The sequence below is a fragment of the Lasioglossum baleicum genome, unplaced genomic scaffold, assembly GCF_051020765.1.
Source record: "Lasioglossum baleicum unplaced genomic scaffold, iyLasBale1 scaffold0021, whole genome shotgun sequence".
Classification (NCBI taxonomy): domain Eukaryota; kingdom Metazoa; phylum Arthropoda; class Insecta; order Hymenoptera; family Halictidae; genus Lasioglossum; species Lasioglossum baleicum.
The window spans coordinates 1,952,134-1,976,238 of record NW_027469081.1 but is presented as its reverse complement, the minus strand read 5'-3'; the positions used below and the strand labels follow the sequence as shown (position 1 = coordinate 1,976,238).

The 24,105-nt window shown below is 38.4% G+C and overlaps 2 protein-coding genes across 3 annotated transcripts; both read right to left on the bottom strand.

Moving 5' to 3' along the window:
* Positions 1 to 14,053: 14,053 nt before the first annotated feature.
* On the bottom strand, positions 14,054 to 15,788 carry LOC143219126 (nucleoside diphosphate kinase 6). Its single transcript, XM_076444967.1, has 3 exons — positions 15,445 to 15,788; positions 14,532 to 14,835; positions 14,054 to 14,469 (listed from the first exon to the last, which is right to left on the bottom strand). Exons 1-3 carry the CDS (start codon positions 15,520 to 15,522, stop codon positions 14,294 to 14,296), a joined length of 558 nt encoding a protein of 185 aa, XP_076301082.1. The 5' UTR covers positions 15,523 to 15,788; the 3' UTR covers positions 14,054 to 14,293.
* A 381-nt stretch (positions 15,789 to 16,169) lies between these two features.
* Positions 16,170 to 23,863, bottom strand: LOC143219124 (1-acyl-sn-glycerol-3-phosphate acyltransferase beta-like). 2 transcript variants are annotated; one of them, XM_076444966.1, is made up of 6 exons: positions 23,646 to 23,863; positions 18,567 to 18,752; positions 17,622 to 17,755; positions 17,351 to 17,532; positions 16,826 to 16,991; positions 16,170 to 16,452 (listed from the first exon to the last, which is right to left on the bottom strand). In XM_076444966.1, exons 1-6 carry the CDS (start codon positions 23,654 to 23,656, stop codon positions 16,286 to 16,288), a joined length of 846 nt encoding a protein of 281 aa, XP_076301081.1. In that variant the 5' UTR covers positions 23,657 to 23,863; the 3' UTR covers positions 16,170 to 16,285. The 2 variants fall into 2 exon arrangements, with proteins under 2 accessions (XP_076301081.1, XP_076301080.1); XM_076444965.1 differs by lacking the exon at positions 23,646 to 23,863 and adding an exon at positions 19,695 to 19,732.
* Positions 23,864 to 24,105: the final 242 nt, after the last annotated feature.

Genomic DNA, 24,105 nt, shown 5'->3' with positions numbered 1-24,105 from the left:
GACTGATCGGCTGACTGCAATCGCAATCATTGTGCACGTTGCATTCGATAAGACTACGGACTGCAATAGACTGTAGTTTTTCCAGCTTTCCGCGCTTTGATCAAATAATCCCGATTATCGATCGTAAATGTTAAATATTTAACACTTTACCTACCGGAAGCCTATTGTAATAGGATTTTCGATAATTGTGCTGCGCCAAAAGAAAGCATAGAAATTTTCTTTTATAGTGCGATCTTAAATGAAACTATTAGATGATGTTATTAAGGGTGACTTGTTAGTTCGTAATGAAAATTGCTGTTGCTATTGAAGGTTCCATTAAAAAGTGTTTAGCCGTGTACCATAGATTCTTCAAAATTATGCAATAATCACCGACCGGTGATGCGTTAATTTAATGATGCTCTCGGCGCTACCGTTTCGAACACTTAGTAAATCTAGCAATTTTGCAATAAACTTTTCTTCTTTCCTAACGTTTCGGTTCAGTTTTGAACCTTTCGAATCATGAATACATTGGACAAACATCTAGACACCTAGACACGCGTATCACCGAGCATAAACGCAATATATTCTTGTCTCTAACGCAACACACCGCTTTGACGAAGCATTCACTTGAGTTTGACCATACATTTGACTTCGACAATACCAAAGTAATAGACAGAGAACATAACCTCTCTACAAAAAAGGTTACTACTGGAAACACGATTCACATTATTAAACAACATAGCGTAAATCTTAGATACGAAACGCCTAAGATTCATGATTATTACGCGGCATTACTGAACCAGTAATGTGTTATGATGAAAAGTTCCCAATTTTATTAGGTCTGTAATTGGGTCCTACCCATTTAAATTACAACCTGTTCTCTTGTATATAAATAGAAAATACATTCTTTCTGCTGGTCTTACATCATGAATGTCGAATGTCATTTAAAGCTACCATCTGTGGTTAGTATAATAGCATGTGTTGAATATCGTTGACGTTTTCAAATTTTCCGCCATATATTGATTTAAGAGCGGTCGATCCTTATGTTCAGACTAGTGTGTCTATATATGTTCAGTTTTAAATGTTTTCAGTTTTCAGCAGCGTGTACAAATCAGTTTTTCAATGCTCAATTTACATAACTAAAGTTATTAAAGCAAGTACGTATTAATATCCTTTTTGCTCAATTTCAATTCACCCCTATTCTACTTACTGTATTATATATATATATATATATATATACATATATATATATATATATATATATATTGTCTTGTAGAAATACAAGGAATAATTATATTGTCTTGAAAAAGGTTCAAAACTGAACCGAAACGTTGGGAAAGAAGAAAAGTTGATTGCAAAATTGCTAGATTTACTAAGTGATCGAAACGGTAGTGCCGAAAGCATCATCAAATTGAATATTTCCGCGCTTTGTTTCGAGGTGGTTCGCGTTCTGGATATTCGGTGTTGTCGTTCCAGAGAGTTTTCATACGAATTGTAGAACAGGAACAATAATTGTAGAACAACAATTCAATCGAAAACTAGTGAAAGATTTTTATGCATTTTTCGGAAAGAACCTCGTTTCAATTTCAACTTTAACGACGGATCGACAAACCTACAAGAATTCCAGGGTTAACCGAGTTCGTCCTCGATCTCTCGATCGAAATCAACCGACGAAACTCGATTATCGGCGCGCCGCGCCGCGTTCGTCGCCAAGTCCACCACTTTTTTTCGAAACAAGGGGAGTCAGCGGTTATCATTTTAATTTAAAAAAAATAACAGCGAGAACACGCAATTCCCGGGACGAACGTCGTCTGCAAATATTAGGGGGGCGAAAATGAAATCGGACCGGTTCATAGATTGCAATTCGTTCGGAAATTTTAATACACAAAAACCGGCTCGTTCCGTTCCAAAACGAATTGCACATCCCATTCCCGTCGAGCGTTATTTTTCCCTTGTCCCTTGCCTCCTCTCCTCTCCTCTTCTCTAGTGTTTCATTCTTTTTTTCCTTCGATTCAATTCGATCGTGTTTGGTTCCCCGAAATTGTGCAAAGCGTCGAATAGTCGAATAGCATGTGATATGTGTGATTTCATATGAAAAACTAAAAGAATATAAAAATTTTCAATAAGATCAAGTTGGAGAAAGTTCCCTAAAAAAGATATGTATTCAAAAAGATTTATAAATATAATCTATATAAATAAAAATATCAAATGCTGTTCGTTGGTAAGCGCATCACTTGAGAACGGCTGGATCGATTTGGCTAATTCTTTTTTTAAAATGTTCGTATTAGTCCGAACTAGTATATAAATAGAAACGGAAGCAGGTCATTCCGAAGGGAAAAATTCAATTTTACACTGACACATCGAGTGCAACAATATTAATATAAAACCGACTTGACATTAGCCAAACACGAACTTGAACAGTTCTCGGCCTCTCGAGCGAAGCGAGTCGGCATTCAATTCGCAGGCCATCGATCAGGCGAAATCAACTTCCATCGATAATCCATTTCGAAAATTTTTTCCGGCGGTAAAGACGAGCAACGCGTAAAAAATTCGCAAAAGTCGGATGAAAAATTAGTAACGATCGATCACGCGGTGACTGGGGGACTCGTTGCGCTGCGCCGTGACAAAAACCGTCGTAGCTTCTACGCGCTCGAATAAGAACCCGTTGCTTTTCGGGAATTCCCCTGTTAAAAAATTTTTCCCCGTCGAATTAACCGCGTCCCGCTTGTCCAAAATTTTTCTCGTCGTTTTATAGTCGTTAGGCGGCATCGAATTTTTATGGACGAGCTGCGGGCATCTCTGTTTCGTTTTTCCTTTCGTTTCTTCTCCCCGTTCCCGTTGTTGGTAAACAAAATTCTCTTGTGGTTCCACCATCGACCTTTTAGTCTCCAAACTATTTGCGATGCACCATCGAATTTATTTCTAATTAACCTGTGCCCGGTAATTTGCCTAACGCGGGGACGGAGTTCAAATTGTTTCGCTGCGCCGATTATTCATTTAACGCGCTGAATAAAGCTGGTTCTACGAAATAATAACGGGCAGCGTTTATTAAAAATGTAAATGGCGCATCGCGCGATCTAATGAAGCCGCCATTAATTTGCGCAAATGAACAGGCGAGTTTCCGTGGTGGGAAAAGTGCAATAATATTTTTTTAGGTTTATACTGGATGTATTAAACAGGATTTAGGAATATCATTCCTAATCTGGGATAGGAAAATTGAGTTTCCGCAAACACAAGTTTTCCAGCCCCGCCCAATTTGTTCCTCAAAAAACAATCTGCACGTAAAAATTCCCGTCAGACCTTATCCAGAACTTCATTTCAGACTCGAAACTTCGCTGAACAGGCATACAATCGCATCAGCTGATTGCAAACCGAGGTCCCTGGAGATGATTATAAGCAGCTTCCTTCCCACTTGTCGGCTCGACCACGCCCTCTCTCCCCCACCGCGTTCTCTAGTCCCGCCCACGGATCTCAAACGTGGCGGACACCGCTCGAAACAAACACGACACTTTCGTCGAAAGTTCGGATCGAAAATCGGAAAGGCAATTTCGAGAAGGGAATTCTCGACGACATAATATAACTCAGTCTGGCGAACGATTTATAATACGGCCTCGCTGGAGCCACGCGGCTAGATGTCTGCATGTCAGCGGCCAATTACTTTCAATTACCACCGACGGTTAATTAAAACTCTTAATTAATTAGCCCCCTAAGCATCGTTGTCGCTGGCGAGGTTCTCCTCGAAAGTTCCCTCAGAATTTCGTGCGTTCTAATATATCCGCAACGAGATTCTTCCTCGTAATTGGTCAAAGCCCTTACTACCCCCGCCCCCTCGGCGCCCCGTCACCGCCAATCTCAAGCAACGTTGCTTCTCTCTCGCTCTCCGTCTCCGTCTCGCTTGGTAATGCTGGTCGAGAGGCGATAAAGTTGTTAGTGGCTCGTTAGACGCATACCATCCTAATGGAACGAATAATCGCCGCGAACAGTTCCAGTTCTCATTACAGACAATTTCGTGCAGGTTGAACGACCCGGCCTCTTATTTAAATCCTTTCCGACCCCCTTCTTGTCTCTCCCCCTTCCCTCCCCTTTCCCCTTTCTCTCTCTCACTCTCTCGTCACTGTCCACCGGTATCGACTACATATATTGTAGTATTTTCGACTCGAGCGCTTATCGATTCGAAGTCCCTTCCGGTTTAAACGACTTAGCTCTAGCTCCATGAACTTCGGAGTTGCGGAGCTAATTCACTGCTCAAGGTTATTCGCTGAAACTCCCACTCGGTGGCAGAAGGGTTTTTGACAGTGTCGCTGCCAGATTTGTTTCGGTGACAGTCAGCTAGTTGTATGTGCAGTGTGTTTTAAATTGTTTCGGGCAAATCGAGAAGTACAGACTTTCTATTTGGTGGTAAATGTTCCTGGATTGGTATGATTTTGAAGTAGGTGTGTAAACTAAAAGTATGTAAACGAACAGATAAAGCACGTTTTCTATGATAGTAAAATCTGCACCTTTATTTTTCAACTGTATTTTAGTGTAAATTGATAGAAAATCCTTATTCAATGATTATAAAATAAAAATTTGAAACCGGTCGTTTGGCCAGCAATGGTAAATTTCATGTTTGATGTTAAGCGCGGTTTTTCCAGTCTAATTTTTATTCGTGGAATTCTTTTGGATCCTTTCAGAAACAGGACCATTGAACGCGCTTCGCGATTTTCTTTTCACTGGGCTTTCAAATTAATTTTCGATTCGAAATGAACCGAATCAATTGAAATCGATCGCATCGAATGGCCCGGCGGCTGCGCCAACGAATCGTTTAGCAATTTTAATAGAAGATAGAATATAAAAAAGCGCTCAATCAGGTTTCCGATACTGAATACTCGATCGTTCAGGACCAATTTACGAATCGACGCGCTATGCTACGCGCGACGTAGCGATTTATAGGAAGTAGAGATCAGAAATTGTTTTCGCATTCGGCAATTTTCCAAAAGATTAATTTCTAGTCTAGAGGAAATTCGTTCGAAAGTTTCAGCTGGCGAAGTAAGTACACAGGCCAGAATTACATACGGTTTCGTTGCTATAACAGAACAATATTTCCACAGCATAATAGCCATTGCGGAATAATATTTTCAATGGAACAGTTATTTGCGTAGGGAGCATCTCGTTTGTTTCTGAAATCGTAATATCCGACAAACTTTCGAACACGGCGGTGTGCGCGAGAGAACATCGACGATCGATCATTAGAATAAATAATGAATGCGATTGCAAACAATCGGATGAAGCTAATATCTCTGTTATTCATGTGGATCCATTTCGCAAGAAAATAATCGCTCATCTTGGAAAATTGACGTTCATCTTTCGAAGCGGTAACAAAGGAACAAGAAATAGTGAAAATTCCACAAATAATATACAGCAGGATGAGCATAGAAAAACAACGACGTAAGTCTCATAAGTGCCGAATGTAATTCTATTCAATTGGTAATTCTCAGGGCCAGATTTACAGTTTAAAATTTTGCGGTTTAGGGTTTAGGGTTAAGAAGTATCGGCAACTCAGCTGAGACATGCAAATTTATGGTATGGGCGGATCAAGTATCGGAGTTATTGGGCTTTGTAGATAAGGATTCTTGATTGCGACAGTTAACGATTTTCGCGCAGCACGTCATCAAAGTATAGTCCTTCACGAACATTTTAAAAAAAATTCCAATTGAATCGATGAAAAACTGAGTTGTCGGCAGTTTTTTGTCCAAAGAGATCGGTTTCTGGCCCACTGTGGCAGCGCGCTATGGGCCAAACCGACGAAATCTGTGTCAAAATCAAAGAACTTTCAATAGAAATCAGATAGAGCGATGAAATTTTGTTCAAATGAAAGCTGAAACTTTGCAGAATATGGGATAATTATGGAGATTGTGGTACGAACGTTTTTTAACCTTGAAAGAATTCATTAAACTTGCACAATTTCAAGAAAATTGTGGTTTTTCCAATACCACGCGCGGAAAAAATATTTTTTTAACGTGCGACACATCATTTCCCGGAGATTTTTTCACGCTGATTTTAAGTAAACGTTCAAGTACTTCATCATGATTATTTTTAATGTGTTTCATATATGAGAATACAATATTCCTCCAAACTAGTGGGTTACCAAATCATTTCGACGAAAAAATGATTTCATAAGTTGTGTTCACAAAAATCGATTTCTTGCAAAATCCTGAGGTCGTAGACAAATTTTGAAACAAGATTTGAAATCAGCGTGAAAAAATCTACGGGAAATGATGTGTCGCACGTTAAAAAAAACTTTTTCCCGCGCGTGATATTGGAAAAACCACAATTTTCTCGAAATTGTGCAAGTTTAACGAATTCTTTCAAGGTTAACAAACGTTCGTACCACAATCTCCATAATTATCCCATATTCTGCAAAGTTTCAGCTTTCATTTGAAAAATATTTCATCGCTCTATCTCATTTCTATCGAAAGTTCTTTGATTTTGACACAGATTTCGTCGGTTTGGCCCATAGTGCGGCGCGGCGCGAAAATTGCCACGAGTTCTAAAAGTTACGCTAGCCGGTCCTGGCACGGATGTTCTTCTCTATTATCCTATTTCGAGGATTTCGGGGCTGGAGAGGACATTTTCGTGGATTTCGTGCGCCGTTTCGAATCGAGAGGAAACGCTCTGGGGAGATCTGGGATACGTAATTAACGAATAACGCTATTGGGAGAACGCGCGTGTGCGCCTGTTTGCGGGAATTAGCGGTTGGTAAGCCTGCCACGCCGACGCGACGCGACGCGTGGAATTAGGTTGCACCGGTTTCATAATTTCTCAAAGAACTTCTCGGAAGTTTCGCGATTTCGGGGAATTAGCAATGCCTTTGTGACATCGTTTCTGAAAGATAACACGAGGGCCGAAGAAAGTTCGGTGCTTGCTAATAAGTTGGGGAAGCGTGCGCGCAACACCGGGAATATGAACCTTTAAAAATTGCCATTTATCAATGATGGGGTCGTCGATTAATCTAACAGGCTCTAGAAGTTCTCACATTCGTTGCTAATGTAAATTCAGAATTTGTATAACCGAATAAAGATCCACGGTCGAGTAATGAAAAGTAAAGCTGGAAAATTTCAAGAAATCGGATTAACGTCGCGAACATAAAAAAAAAAGAATCGTCGCATTGTCATAGAAAAATCCAGCATATCCTTTTAATTATCTGACCGATATCCATCATCCGATTAGCAACTCTGACCCAGTTTGTTCATTAAAAACTTTCTCGTTCGAAAACCAGAAAGCGCGATTCGTTTATTAAAGTTTTAAATTAATTCCGATGAAAACCGTGTGATCGTTCGAATCGTGAAAATGGAAACGAGCTCCGAATCTAATAAAATTCGTGTGCCAAGCCGTCGCGGAAGTATAAACAGCAAGAACGATGTAGTTATTGTTATTAACGAGCCTTAATTCTCGCGATTAGTGGAAACGCGACTGAAATTCGTCGTCGCCGCGCCGCGCCGCCTCTTGGAAATATTGTCGCAACAATCTCATGGCTGGAGAACGTTTCGGGGAAGATATTAAAGGGAAAAGCGGCTCGCCCTGGTAATTAAGCGAATCCGTTTGTCTGATCTTGGGAATCGAACAGCTGCTACCTACCGGTGATCTCGCATTAAATCAATTCGGGTCGGGCCAACATTTCCAAAGACACTCGCTGGAAAATAGTACGTCAGAGCAGCTTCTTTTCTGGCATAATCGAATTTAAGGTTTACACGGATGCAAATGCTGTTGAATAGGATACGAAGAACTTGCCTGCCACTTTTGTTATGTTTTGTACATCCGAATAATATTTCACTTCGCTACACGAACGTTTACAGTGTTTTATCCGATCCTTTAAAAACTCTGTTTTAAGGAACGTTTTGAGGGACAACGAAAAATTTTTCGATTAAGCGTGGTTGTATCTTGGGTTTAGGCGAAACAACGAGCACGGTTTATAACTGACCGCCCAAAGATGAAATGTGCAGCTGGGATACGAAGTTCCGATGCTATTAAGCCTCCCAATTAAAATAAAGACTGGCCCCGGTAAGCTGGTGCAGCAACAGTAATTAAATACAAGCCCGCAGCGTTTGAACTGTTCCATTGTTCAGAGCGAGAGAGAAAGAAAGAAAGAGAGAAATAAAATAAATGTGACAGCAGAGTACGCCTTAACGAACGTTCCTCCAAATATTTACCGCAAAGGGAGCTCCAGCTTTTTATGGTTTATGAAATCTAGCGGAGAAAATGCTGGCGGAGAAGCTAATTTCGCCGAGGGTATTCCGTTCCGACCTAACCCGCAACGAGACCCGCGAAGAATTTTTTCACTGCGGACCGTGAAACTTCGCATGGAGGACCAGACGGATTAACGTGCAAATTAAATAATCAGATAAATTGCTCCGACTTCGTATCGAGTTCTACAAAAAAGGTCAGAAGCGAACTATTCACTTCGTTTCGCACGGAGCAGCGTGCACCCCACGGTGGATGGTATACGACCAATTCATTCATACGCGTTAGTTCATGTTTTCACCGCAGGACTAAAACATGCGAGTCTTCAGTCTGAAATCATTATCCGTTCGCCTTGGATTCGATAGAAAGGATCAACATTAATCTCAAAGGAACCAAGTTAATCCGCAGTCTAGTTATCAACAACGTGGATCGGTCCTATGATTAAAAATTAAAGCAGGCGAGACTTGCATGAAACGCATAAGGGTCTAGTTACTTTGGGACAGGCCAGGTCCGGCACCAATGCTTACGGATAGGGCGCCCGGCATCTCCGGAAATTTCCGATGCCGGGCGGCCTATCCTTAAGCATTGGTGCACTGGCCGTGCCGGACCTGGCTTGTCCCAAACTAACTAGACCCTAAAATTGGCAGCCAACGCGTCGAGCGACAAAATGATTTTCTCACGTCATGTCCTGACCTTGGAAATTAGGATTCGATCTTGATAACGAAGTGGTTTTATCGTAAGAGAAACATTCGACGACGTCTTATTTTAGCGCGCCGCATCGATCGGACCAATCGTAAACAGAAATTCTCGAACGTCGCCGAAGACGACGAGCTTCAAATGTACATCGGATGCATTCGGAGGACACGTAGCTGGCGAATTGTTGCAAAATATAATGGCGAGCCAGTCAATAGATGATCCGAGCGCGGCGCGGCGCGGCGTCGTTGTTGGTGTACACTGATGTACACGTGTACAGTGTACACGCGTACTTGTATATTATATCCGTTGAATGAGCCGAGTCTTGTTAGGGTACAATGGGCATCGGGAAATAGCATCGTGACCGAGTTCGGGATTACCGAATTAATCGAACGGTTCTCAACAAAGAACGTCTATTTATAGATGGGAACGAGTTCCGCGTATAAATCCCCCGCTATTGTGGATACGATACCGCGCGTTATCATAATCTCGCGCATCCACCGTCGCGCTCCGCGTCGCCACCATCCGAGATTTTCGTTATCGGGGCTTTACCGTGTAGTAATCTGTAATCTAGAAACGATCTGTGTGTTTATACGTAGATGCGATCTACACGGTATTGCTGCTGCTACATGAACATTCGTAATCTACGGTAATGTATTAGGTATACAATATACAAACAACGGGTATAGCCTAATCCGAAAACGTCGACTAATTACATCGATCGGAAATATTCTAGAAACACGAAACAGTGAAATCGACCATGTTCCTGTTACGTACGGAGGTTTTGCCTGCGTGACTTTTGCTCCCTTCTTGAAACCACGTGTCCAGCTCGCATGCCCAAATAAATAGTTTTTCCCCTTATGGGAAAGTGCATACATCTGGGAAACATAGACAATCTTCCAGATTTCCGTTTACCCCCACTACCATTTTCTGAGCAATTTCATTAGTATATAAAGGGCTCGAGCTTGGCCACCACGGGCTTAGTTGAAGACTGATCACGCAACTGTACGCGTCTAGTGAAATCGGGTCTGATTCGCTTCCGATCATTTTTAACTTGAGAGAAGTTTCAAAACGCGGTTTCAAAGGCAAGTCATTTCATTTACCCCCGCATTTCTCAGTGCGTGAAAACCGAGAGTTCGGGAATTAGCTTCCGCGAAACATACGACACGCTACATGTGTACTACCATTTATCTAAAGAATATATTGTACTCTTTATATTAGATAATTGAGAGTCTTCAATAGCTTTCCTACATCTTTGAAATTCAGTAGCTGGCATTTCACTCATATCGATAAACCTTTACCGCTCGAGGTTTATCAACTCTTATACAATCAATTACGATCGAGAAACATACTTCACCTTTATTCTATATAAAGTTACGAGAGATGAACTTCCTAATACCTTACCTCTTTCCGAAATCCTAGTGACACTCGGTGATGAAACAGGCATCGGCTGGTTCACGAATTCCTACCTAGTGGCGACCCGGTGGTGAAACAGACATCGGCTAGTCCACGAAAACCTATCCTGTGACACCCGGTGATGAAACAGGCATCAACTAGTTCACAACCTTCCATCTAGTGGCGACCCGGTAGTGAAAATGACATCGGCTAGTCCACGACACCCTCTGTCTTTCCTAACCTAGTGGCGACCCGGTGATGAAACAGGCATCGGCTAGTCCACGATAACCTATCCTGTGACACCCGGTGATGAAACAGGCACCGGCTAGTTCACGACAATCCTGTTCATACGAACAAACCTCGGCCACGTCTATCCGCCAGCCTTCGGCTCGTAACATTCCTTTGCGGCAACGCGTATCTTTAGACTGCTGATGTATTTATGCGAAATCATAGTTCTCTGTACTAATTGCAACACTCGAGCGACATATTGTTCGCGTTATCGCCTATTTAAAAGAATCGACTGTTATAAAACTATGATTAGAAAGTAATATAAAATCAGGGTGGGCGGACTAATAACGTTTAAGCTTAACTCTTCCAGCGACGTGTTCAAAGGAGTTGCAACGTTGCAGTAGGAAAGCTTCGAGCAGGGTTCATTAACAACAGGGTTCAGCAACATTTAATTCGCTGTGTCGCAAATATTATTTGGCTCGCATTGTTCGTCGGTCGGAGTTCATTTAAATTTCGATGAAAAGCGTTACCGCGCGCCCGTAACGGTACGTAACACGTGGAACATGGTTCGTCTTTACATGAGACAAGCACAAGGCCCGGCTCCCTTTGACCGGAATAATGGAAACAAAGACAGCGAAACAACTACGCCAACCATCCCGTAATTAAAACAGAACGGGTGAACGCTTTAGCAGATCGCCCTTGTACGTACTCCGTTGAATAGTTGGTTTCTTTCTACGGTAGCCACCGTGTTTGCGTCAACGATTACATTCGAAAACTGTTTCTATCGTTGGCCACGGTATCACCGTTGCGGGAGAACCAGCATTTCAATCTCTTTTCTGCGTAACTCTCTTTTTCCGAGTAAGATAATTTACCGTTTTATATATTTCATTAAACACTGGCTAAAGAAACACTCTCGATAATTGCTCCCACGTGGATCCTCAACATATATAATCTGGATACAGCTGGACACAGAGAATGACCACGTTTTCTACTACTTTCTCCCTCGCGATCGTGTGCTCCTGCGTTTCCTCTTAGAAGTTTAAGGTCTACAAACGGGGAACTCGACGTTTTACAACCCCTAACTGCCGCGGCGTTCTACTTCTTTCTATCTCCACATAGTCAAATTTTCCCATTCTCCTTGCCCTCGACTTAATTCGCTTTGATCGTTAAACCAAATGACACCGTTTCAGTTTTCTATACGACAAACACCGTCGAATCGGCTACGGAAATTCAAACAGCGGATACATGTAATTTGAGTTTTCCGATTAAATAACTGCACCGCAGGATGGAATTTTTAACCGTAGACTGGAGATCGTGTCCGTTTTCGTTTTCCGTTCGTCAACATCGGGTAAAGACTTTTCCCGAGGCGTTATTTACCCTAATTACCGGAACGTAGGAATTCGCGGATTCTAATTAACAAAATTTCATGGCGGTTGTATAAATCATCGGGAAAGCTCGTGTTATGGGCTGCTCGATAACTAGAATCTGTGGCCCAGCCGCATGTTTACCCCATCAACTTACCAAGTAGCTACATATACATACGTTGTTAGTTTGCCGAAGAATCTTCGGATGAACCTACCATCGGAATTTGCCACGTAGATCCAGCTTTCGGTGTGTATTTTGAGAAATTGAATTTGCGTGCGATTTTAGTTCCTGGAACAGTTGGCAAATAATTAAATGTTCAAATTGCGGCATTATCTTCCATGTAATTTGCGTAATAAAGTAACTAAAGTAGAAAGAGCTTAATTAAAAGTAAATTTCATATAAAATTAATATTTACTAATAATTAAAGTAGTAGATTTAATTAAAAGCAAATTTTATATAAATTCAGAATATTTTTTAAACATTTTTAAAAAATTTCTTTTCACAACCTATAGTAAACCAATTGCTCTAGCTGTCACAAAAAATTTCAAATCGTATAGTACAAATTTTTTGTCTTTAAATTCTTTAAATTTTTATTCACTACTGTATATCGAAATGTAATAAGAAAACTATAAAAACGAACACATTAGGAAGGCGTAAAAAATAAAATTTTTCAATTTAAGAATCATATTAAATACACGTAATGCGAATGGAGTATAAAACTTTTTATTCGCGCTAATAAACGCTCAAAAATTGTGTTTTATCGGTAACATTGGGTGTTGACACTGAATGGTAACGGGGCGTTAGCACACCGATACCGACGGAAATGGGGCGTTAGCGCACCGATACCGACGGACACCAAAATGCATTGGTATCAGCGATACTGTAACAGACGTCGATACTGTAAATTTCTATTGAAATATTGATTAAAAGTAGGGCTGCAGGCGAGCCGAGCGGCTCGGTGAGAGCTCTCCGTCAGGGCGGGGGGAGCGGCGTGAGCGGACGTGCTGCGGGACCAGGAGCGCCAGGAGGACCGGAGGGTCCAGAGGTGGACAAGGCGTCATCTACAGTTACCCTGGCCTACCTTCAACTGTTCATTCAAGGAACAACGATAAGTTTGATTACTAATATTTTTCAAAGCTTCCTTTGTCTTTTCAAACTTGTCCTTCATACTTTTGAAATTTTCATCGAGACTTTCGATGAAGACTATTGAGTCTTCTTCAAATTTATCGATTTTATACTTTATAAAAATTACATTTTGAGCCTTCTGCTGTGTCGGACCTTGCTTGCATGTACCGGACCGGTTGGAGCCGGTATTCGGCGTCGATACATTGAGAGGCATGGCTCAGTGAGACCTGTTCACTCGTGTAGCCATGCTACAGTGTCCTCTCTATTCATCATCCTACCCAAGTTCACCTCAACTTGTGTTGCTTGGTGACAGGTAGTTGATAGAGAAATGGGATATCGTTTGAACACTTCTCACTGTCCATTTCTCTTGGTGAGGACACGTCGGGTATCGGCTCTGGCCGGAGCTGGGCTGCAAGCATTGTACGCGCCGCGTCACCTTCGAACCAGAGCCTTCTGCTCTGGTTCGCTTTAGTTCCTCTTTTTGAAAGAATCAGAGCCTTCTGCCTAATTCGCCTTTGGTCCCCCGTGGATCGGAGACTTCTTCTCCGATTCACACCTTTTGCTCCGCGATAATTACTCGACATATCTGCGTAATTTAGTATAAGTCCGTCGTTGTTAGAAAGGGAGCCAGAAGGAATATTGCATTCGTTCCGACTCCCTTTCGGGTCTCCTGTGCAGCAACCTCCTCATGGTGAGACCTGGGCAATCGGTATTATCCTCTATTTGTAAGAACTTCTAGTGTCTTATGAATAAAAGATAATATCGAGCTAATAGCTGCACATTTAATAAATATGTTGATTTTCAATAAATGCTATTCCTATATCTATTGTGTGTGTGTGTCTTCCATAACATTTTGCAATTTCACCTTCCTTCAGAACAAAATATATGTATTATTCAAGCTGGTTCACCCCGTGCGTGAACAATGTTTTATTGAGCTTCGAATATTTGCTGCTTGAAATATATTAACATCATATATTTACTATCAGATATTAAATATACGATGTCATAACAATTGATACCAACTGTAACAACTTTACTATTGTATAAATTATTTTACAAACAACAATTTTATTATTTTTATATTATACATACGTAAGTTTAACGCCTCTTTATTATAAATTCTATCTTTTATCAACGTTCGTTTTGCACTGTTGAATATTTTCAAATGCTGAATAATGGAAAAAGATAAGTATAATTTAAACTCGCCAAGATGCAACGAGGTATGATAATAGTTTACAAGTGACTAGAATATTAGACAGTTTTATAGACAGTAAAGGCAGCGATCATTCTACAAGTTTTTTTGAAGAGTTTGCGTGGAACTTGTATTAATGGTATGCACAAATGCTATCGGATCAAAATGAAGTTGACCTAAATTGTAGTATTTCTCTTCTTGTTCGTACCATTTCTTAAAATTAAAATCCTTGAAAAATATTGCAATCTCCCTTTCTGCAGATTGCACAGAATCTAAAAAGGTAATTTTGCGTTATAAAAACAAGAGAGACATTTTCTAAGAAAAATCATTGTACCTGATCCATGTGTTGCATTTCTTGTATCCGAAAGACCAAACATTCCTCGAATCGTTTCAGGATCAGTGTATTGCGCTCTGTAAACTTTTGTGGGACCCATTAGTTTCCTCCATTTCAGAATGGCATCGTGAGCCGCTAAGATATGAACATCGGATGGGCCGCTACACATGAATGTCACAAGACGATTATAAAAAAATTTGCCCTTATGCTCTTCGTAAAACAACTGCGCATCTGTCAATGTAATTATGGTCCTGCGTGATCTGACAATTTTGAAATTATTGTCAATTATTACATCTCGAATTTTCTGGAAATCATAAAGTGTTCAAATGGCAATACGACATTAAGTTGAGAAAATCTGAAGCATCAGAACTTTTGAAAACTACATTTCGAGCTAGGGTAAAGGTACCCTAGTTATCGGACACAAATAAACTTTCTCAAAATTAATAAAAATTACACCAAGTACCTAGTATTACTTTACTTTGAAAAATAAAATTGAAGTTTCCCCTTCGTATATAAATCAAAAGTACTACAATAATTTTTGTTTAAAATATAGAAAACATTAGTTAAAAACCTTACTCCCCAAGACAACATAATTTTTCGTTTCTGATTATAGAAAATACTAAGAAACTGTGATACACCGGTGTACAATAAGATAATGATTTTATATTAATATTTCTTTTGCTTTTTAACAAAATTGTCCAGAAAAATTTGACGATACAGAAAAAAGATTAATCATCGATCGTTTATCAGAAATAATGGAAAATAAATTACAGAAATGCCTTCAAATTAATTTGGAAAAAAAAGGGTTTCAAAAAAACTTTCAAGCCGTCACTAAATACCCGATAACTGGTACCTCCACTTGTAATTGTGTAGACGCTTGAAGATATGTGAAATATAGGTTATGTTTTCTTACCTGAAGCACAAAGGGAGATTTAACAACGTAAGGTTTAATTATCGCCAATGTTAGCTGGAGATGCTTCTGTGATTGCATCTTGTTATCAATTTACCTGGCGTTCTCATATATGACCCGACTTTCATAATGCGGCGAAACAGTTAAAACATGTCACATATTAAGGAAAATTTCAGATACAGTTGCTTGTAAACATCCGTTGCACGTGTGTGTGTATACAAGTTGTCTAGAAAATGTTAAACACTTAGAAACACGCATACAACACATCTTATAAAACTTATAATACTCGAAAGTCTGACTTTCGAAGCACGTGCGGTTGCAACTCCGATGAACTCCGATTTGGACGTATGCGGTATGCGCATGCGCAGATGCGCACTGCGACGGCTCATTGTCAGAGTTGTGCTAATTGAATTGCGTAATTAATTAGATTGTATTTTATATACACAGTATTTGAAGTACATAGGAATTGCATTGCATAATTCGGATTCTATCAATTAAATTATCCCAGATAGCACAAGTCTGCTACGTCTTTGGCGACGACGATGTGAACTAATTGAACCCGAGATGCTGCTACGATCAGTTCACTCCTAGCCTGCTCGCGGCCCTGGCTCTTAACATAGTACATAATGCCTAAGGTACGAGGTCACGTGACAATATCTTATTCCCGATTAAAACATCATGTCTTTAATATTCCTCAATTGAACCTACAGTTTTAATCAAGTTACAAATGAAAGCAATGATATTTTGTTCAGTTCAGTTCAGTCAATTACATCGGAAACATGGTGGAAATAAAGATTTAGGAATGGATACTCTTTAGAACTGTTCCGCAGTTTCATTGTTTACATTATTGTTCAGACTTGGAAGTAATCAGCGAATCGTTTACGACTTCCTGCGATGTTTCGGCGAATTTGCTGTTCATGCACTCGTATGTCTTCTCCATCACTGCTGGAAGATCATCCATGGTCAATCCTTCCGTAGAAATAGCAGGTAAAATCGTCATGTAACTTGCGCCTAAAAGATCATTTCAATTCACAGAAACACAGCCAAATCAAATAGTTATAATTAGCAATCGTAATAGTAATGACTAGACTGCGGATCTTTACGTTATTATGTGTTTAGAAAATTTTCAAAAAATGCTAGGATATAAAATACGACAGAATTTAGTATTAATTATACTACTACACAGTAAAGCCGCGATCTAACTCAATCATAAATATAGTTTCCCTTCACGATCTCTGTCCCTGCTCGGAACAGGCGATTGGAGCTAGATCGCGACTTCACTTTACCATGGAAAATAAAATTCTATTTCATATTCCACTTTCTTAAAATTCGTCCAGAAAAATTGCAAATTGCATAAACATCCGCAACGACTTAAATTCTTCACCTGAATTAAATATCTTCTGTTTGGAATTTAAAAAGTAATACTTCGAAACAACGACCGGTTGAATTGCTATTTGTTTGGTGATCGCGGTGATGAAAGCGCCTTTTTTAAAAGGTAGTAACGTGAAATTAGAATGCCGATGACCTTCCGGAAATACAATGAGATGTCCCTAGAAAATATTGAAAAACAAATTAATTCACGATTTTCGATGTTTGTAAGGCATTCTGTTCGCGACGCGCCAACTGTCAATTGTCTGTGTGTTTTCGTTAATAACTCCTAAACAAAGCCGCGGACGCCATTTTTGCAGAGGAAAATGTCGCTTCATATGACCGCAGGAACCTCCCATTTCCGGGTTCTGCAGGAGTTTTGGGACACCCTGTAGACTGAGGACTTTATACAAAATCAAAATTACCTACCTCGATTACAAGAGACAGGAGCAAGTTCAAAATGTCATTCTTTTTTTAATTAATACTGGTGAGAGACCAGCAAAAGCGACATTTTCTTCGTGTACATAAGATGGAACCGTACCTTTGTCTTTTTAATATGTTCCCCTGCATCGCTTAACACATCAAAAGCTTGTTTGCCTTTTTTCCTGTCAATAAACCAAGTACCCCAGAGCGCTGTTGCTACACCAAACAATCCAAAATATAATATCTCTTTTTTGGCAATAACACAGCACCTGTCTAGCAAAAGCCATAGTTCGCCTAAAACTAAAGTTTGCATCGCGTTAATAACTTGTATAAAGTAACTATTTGATACAATAAAAAAAAAGAATGTCTAACATATGAATTATACTTGCCAGTTAGATCAATGGCACTTTGATGATTCACTAAAATAATACTACCGCTGTCGTGAATCAAGTTTTCTTTCCCTCGAATATGATATCGCACTCCTAAAAATCTCAAACCTTCTTTTAGACCCCACGCGGAAGGACTGAAAATTTTTAGAAATGTATGCTTGTGTAAATGTACTGCTTCGTACAGGCCTGAACATTTCGCCTAATTTGCGCCGCACGACACGTCGCGACGCGACGTGCCGATAATTATCGTTATAAATATTTATTTTTTGTGAGAATTTGTAAAATTTTATGGTCTTAAAATAATATTTAAAATTATTTACTTGTTACTTACTTAGTACTTCTTCCAGATAATTTAAATCACCGATTTCTTTGTTTATAAATCTCTTTCTATTTCTTGACATTTATTCTTTCTCCGACTAATTCCAATTTTTGAAAACGAACCGCAGTTATCGGTCGAAAGTGTAAAAAATCGTGGAAAAGCTGCGATTTTCGCGATCTTTAATTGTCTGTAACTCATGAAAACGTCAATTCCGATTCTGATGAAATAATTTTCAGCATGCATTACAGAGACCTACAAAACGCATTGTTCAAATTTATCTCGTTATAAGTGCAGACGAAAAAGTTAAAAAAACGTGTTTTTTTTTCTTTTTCTCATTCCACGTATGTAAAAGCAAAAATGAAATACTAAATTGTAGTCATTGTGTAGTTCCCCCTTAAATTAGATATCTATTTTCCATGATTATATTTTCATTTACACAGTAAGTAAGGCAAGTATTTAATCTTTTTAACTTACATCTCATCAACGAATTCTTTAACTTCTGCTGATACCTTATTCTTATTTGTATCGTTTGTCGTTCGGCGCAATGTTCGCCGAAATGTTCAGGTCGTTACGAAGCTTAAAGTTTATAATGTTGATGAAGTCTGCTTTGCGACTGTGAAACTTACATTGCATTTGCCCAGTGTCCGATACGTAGCAGCATAACGGGTATGCACAAACCCGACACCGTAGCAGCGACAAACACAAAGAAACTAAATTTTATGTAATATCTGATTCTCTCACAGGAAACAAGAAACGCCAAGAAAGTGATACCACTTACAAATCCAATACTGGAATAAGCAGCCATTTGTAATCTGAAATCACAAAAGAAACTTACATTACACATTCTCATTATTTAGATTTGGCTTGTTAACTGTTGCGTATTTATTTGAGCAGTACGAGTCTTTCCCAGATAGCAGAAAAACGTCTCACAGACGTTTTATACAGGGTGTCCCAAAACTCCTTCGCTTCCCGGAAATGGGAGGTTCCTGAGATCATTTGAAGCGACACATTTTCGTTAATAACTCCTAAACAAAGCCGAATGGCTCCTGAACTTTCATCGTCAATTAAACCACTAAATACAGTTGAAATTATATCCTGTTTGGTCTTTAAAAAAAAATGCCACAAATATATTGGTGAAAGTTTCATGAAAAAATAAGCAATAATAAAAAAAGATTTTATATTGGTATTATATTGTGAGGACGCGCGGGACTTTGAACTGTGCCGACAACTGCGACTCTCCGCGTCTCATCTCGAGCCGAGATCAGATTACTACATACAATGGATCGTGTACGGCCTTTTTGTGTTTATAGAAGATTTACTGTACTTTTTTAAGCCAAGTAAAATCTAAAATATTAATCTTCAATTGCTTGCACACTTCACTTTCTATATAACTTTACATGGTTACATGGAAGTTTACGTCACTCGAACGTAAATAAATTTTTATTCAATGAAATAACTACTATATTTGATAGTGTGGTCGACGTCTTTGTTTATACATGAAACACTAAATTTAAAAACCTTCTACCTGAATAGCAACAAACTGGGCTCAAGTAGAAATGTAATTTTTTTTCTTAAAATGTTTAATATACATAGATTGAAAATAATATAACAGTAGCATTAAATTCGTTCAATGTTTCTGCTGTTTTAAATTACACTTTCTCATTTTTGTCATAAATGCATAAAAATCCGCAGTCTATAGTAATTACTATATGGTAACTAAAAGGTAAATATTTATTTCGCCAAATATTGCCTACCTCTGGTATAATGTAACTTTCATTGATTTTTGTTTACATTGATCAAATTGGCTGTATTAGTCGCATAGTTCACAAAAACGTTGATTCAAGCAAACAGCTGTTTCCCCATTGAATAATACTATTTAATATAACTGTATGCATCTTGTCATTTGTAGATAATTAAAGTGGCAAAATTGCTAAAAAAAACTCATTACGTGTTACTTACAGTACGGTAGTAAATTACATACATGTATATCACCAGAGATTTTTTGTACTATATGAAGAGTGTATCATTAGAATTGATGGTAAGTAAGATAGACACGGAAGGCTTCATACGTATACAGGGCCGGACAATAATTTTCTTCACTTTGAACTTTGAACATTTCCGTTACTTGTAGCAATATGAAAAAAGTATATATAATAATACAAAAGTGTTGCACAATATAGAGGGAAATATATTGCGATGTAAACACTTCTCATGTGCGCGAATGCGTTTCGGTGATTTCAAGGTCATCTTGGCTTCAATTTAGATAGAATAAGACCTTTTGCATCGTGACCTCGCCATATTCTATTTGAGGCAATAGGTATATTTACTATTTATGTACGTATTGAAAATTGTTTCTAATAATAATATCGTTAACTATTACGTTTGGGACATATGAAGGTCAATAAGGGACTCCCACTAATATTCGGACACTCTTAAAAACACATTAACTTTTTAAATATTCGACTATACGATTTGAACTTTTTGAGAGGTTAGAGCAATTAGTTTACTACATGTTGTGAAAAGAAATTGTTTCAAAAATTGCAAGTTGTCGGAATTGCAAAGAAAATACTAAATGTTGTGTTTTGCAACATTTTCATGTGAGCCTATATTGAAAATTTGATAAATGCGTTTTGTAGAGCTGTACCAATTATATGCTTGGTGAAAGTTTCATTGAAATCGGTTGATGCGGGAGAAAACGACAGGCATTGAAAGATGTCGATCTCTTGCAAAATCGTAATAAAAAAGTATAAGAATACGGAGTGGAATTTAAATTTTCTTTCTAATCAGATAAGTTAAGTAACAATTGACACGTGGTGTATATGGCGAGAGAATTAAGTGTGTTACGATTACTTCATCTGTGTACTATCTTATGTCGTTTCTCATTGATAAACCGAGCAATTTTAGAACTATTACGCAACTCAATGTTATCTGAGTATTTTATCGAAGGCTTTGATGAGATTCTGTAGTTACAAATTATTTTCTAGACGTAATGTCGGATCATGTTTGACCTTCATTATTATTTTATGTTGCATATATTTTCACGTTTCCATTCGTTTCCTATAGTAACAAATATATTAATGTAACTTGTTAAAATAAGTCGACATGTCGCACATATAAGCACTGTACATATGTATTCAACAGTTCAAATAATGAAAAGTAATTCTTTCGGTATACAGGGTGTAACAAAATGTATTGTCAAGAACAATGGCCGAAAAATTGACCTTGAGCATAATTTTCAAGGTTGAATTGTTTTTCTATTGCATCGTTTAGTAATCGTCACGAGGGATAAAAGTTTGAACAAATAAGAATCTTTAAGCTTCTATGCACGATTTTCCATATTAATATACAGGGTGGTCCACGCAACTTGCACACCTATAATAACTTCCAAAGTATGCGTTGAAAGTATGATCTGAAGGGGTACATCACGTAGTGTATTTATTTTTTTTACAGATGGACGCGTAAAGGACATATGAAGGTGAACTTCATTTTTTTAAACGGAATGAGGTATTTTTTAATTCATCAATCGATGCAGCTGGACATTCGTTATAAAAAAGTACTAACCTATGTATGTCGAAAAGTTTAACTCTAAAATACCATTACTGTCGTACTAAGACGTTACACAAGTAAGTAAACACTAACGTCTAGTACGACAGTAATGGTATTTTAGAGTTTTTTAAATTGAAATATCTCCTGTGAACTACTAACTTTTCGACATACATAGGTTAGTACTTTTTTTATAACGAATGTCCAGCTGCATCGATTGATATATTAAAAAATACCTCATTCATTAAATCAGGTAGTATTTACATCCATCGAAAAATTTTGCATACTTTGATACGAATTGTCCCCTTGCCTCTTCCTGACTTCTCGTCATCAAGATCAAGTGTCATGACTTCTTAACCGGGGAGTACCCCTGAGTGAATGTGAACGTAAATAAATTCCTGTAACTTGAAACTGATGAGATACCCCATTTCATAAGCATTTACGATAAATTACTGTTTTTCATCAATTTTAAAGTTTGCGACCTTGAATGACTATATCGTTGACATTTTCTCGAAAAGGGCTACAATCGTAAGAGCTCAAAAATATGTGGTTCCATTTTAAAAAAGAATAAGTTGACCTTTTAATTTCCTAAGCACCTCCACTTGAAAAAAAATGATGTAGACCACGTCGGGCCCCTAAAAAACCAAACAACTTTTGTCTGAAGCATTTATTCCTATCTCAAAAAATGTACATGTTATTCAGGTGGCTTGCCTTAGGTGACTCACCCTATAATATATGTATACTATGTATATGTATATGTGTGTATAATATATGAGACCTTCAAATCATTTTCCAAAATAATTATTGATTTACGGCCTACGGTTCTTTCAAGTCTTTTGTTCCTCCTGGCGAGTATTAAACGATGCGATAGAAAAAAACATTTGACCTTGAAAATTTTTGTTAACTAATATTTGCGGCTACTTTTTTCAATAAATCTCTACCGGTCCAAAGGTGTATAATTATCTGAAGAAGCCACGACAAAATATTTTCTTGAACTTTGTACATTGTTCGAAGTTTAATTATATACCTCCTCGTACGATCAATCCTGTACGACATATGTATAATCAATTCGAGGCTATCTACTTATCTCTCTATTACCTCGACAGATGTTCACAGGTGAAGACCGTTCAGCAATGTTATGATAACAGCCAAAATAAGCTTCAAGTTCATTCACAAGATACGCGAGTCTTTCACTCGAATTAAGTTCATCCCAACGATTCCAGTGTAAGCAAAATAAAAATCGCGGACAAAACGCCGCTAAATAAACTATTTATTCGAGGAATGTATTACTCGAGCAGATTTACGAAACATCGGTAACCGTCGAACAAATAGAATCGTCGATTAAAAAATTATTAAATGTTGAACGTCAAAAATCGCAGACAAAACGCCACCAAATGAATGATTTTTCGGGAAACGTGTTATTCGAACACTTTTACGAAGTGTCCGTCTCGAACAAATGGAATCGTCGATTAAATAATTATATTATTAAATGTTGAACGTCAAAAATCGTGGATAAAACGCCACCAAATGAATGATTTTTCGGGAAACGTGTTATTCGAACACTTTTACGAAGTGTCCGTCTCGAACAAATGGAATCGTCGATTAAATAATTATATTATTAAATGATGAACGTCAGAAATCGTGGATAAAACGCCACCAAATGAATGATTTTTCGGGGAATGTGTTATTCGAGCACTTTTACGAAGTGTCCGTCTCGAACAAATGGAATCGTCGATTAAATACGATTGTAGTACTGATAGTCCAGACTTGAGAACACATCTACTTCATGTTACATTTTCACATATCACATTTTAGTTAAAGGAGGTATTTTTCGCGATCGCACTATTTGAAAGAATGGTAATTATTTTTCTCGGCGCTCAGATTCGATCAATTTCTATTCTATTCATTTAGTGTAGAAATTGATCGAACCTGAGCGCCGAGAAAAATAATTACCATTCTTTCACATTTTAGTATTTTATGCTTCTTGTTTATGTTTCTACGTGAAAAAATTATAACATTCACGTAACCGTGAACTATACAGAAATGTATTATCTTCATTTAATTTATTTCACCGTTAATTCGTTTTACGTATAAAGTGATATTATACACCTATTATGATATCTCCTGGTATCTCGAATAATATAGTTGAATATTTCACTCACATGTCGTACATGTTGTTTATTGGATTAAAGCCAACACGCTTGAGAATAACGCGACGGAAGAACTGTCAAACACGACCGCAACACTCGTAATAACGTAATGCTCTGGTAGATAAGCAAACATTTCTCAGGCAATCGTGATTCGTAGTCTTTCGACATATTTCCTCAAGCATACGTAGACACTCTGCACACCGAAGTTCCTCGATTTCTGCACATACGCAAATGCCGGACAAGGGGTCGTAGCTGAGTTACGACATCTCATTCGTAATTTGCTGTATGCATAATATGTATAGTAATCTCTGCGTCACGCAGATCATAACGCTATTGTATTCTGCCTTGTTCTTTACAGATCTTGCACTCGAAATTCACCTTTTTGCAAGCCAAAAAATTTCACCTATTTGCGAATCGAATTCAACCTTTTGCAACTCAATTTCACCCATCAGAGACATTTAAAATTAATTAC

What these genes read in the sequence shown, in the direction of transcription:
- LOC143219124 (XM_076444965.1), bottom strand. Translation starts at nt 19,717, where the DNA reads ATGAAAGTTACATTATACCAGAG. An exon ending in GGACACTGGGCAAATGCAAT is followed by an intron (nt 17,756 to 18,566) that starts GTAAGTTTCACA and finishes AAAAATTTTCAG; the next exon opens with TCCTTCCGCGTGGGGTCTAA. An exon ending in AACATATTAAAAAGACAAAG is followed by an intron (nt 16,992 to 17,350) that starts GTACGGTTCCAT and finishes AATATTTTCTAG; the next exon opens with GGACATCTCATTGTATTTCC.
- LOC143219126 (XM_076444967.1), bottom strand. Translation starts at nt 15,522, where the DNA reads ATGCAATCACAGAAGCATCTCCAGCTAACATTGGCGATAATTAAACCT. An exon ending in AATCTCCCTTTGTGCTTCAG is followed by an intron (nt 14,836 to 15,444) that starts GTAAGAAAACAT and finishes TATGATTTCCAG; the next exon opens with AAAATTCGAGATGTAATAAT. An exon ending in AAATGCAACACATGGATCAG is followed by an intron (nt 14,470 to 14,531) that starts GTACAATGATTT and finishes TTACCTTTTTAG; the next exon opens with ATTCTGTGCAATCTGCAGAA.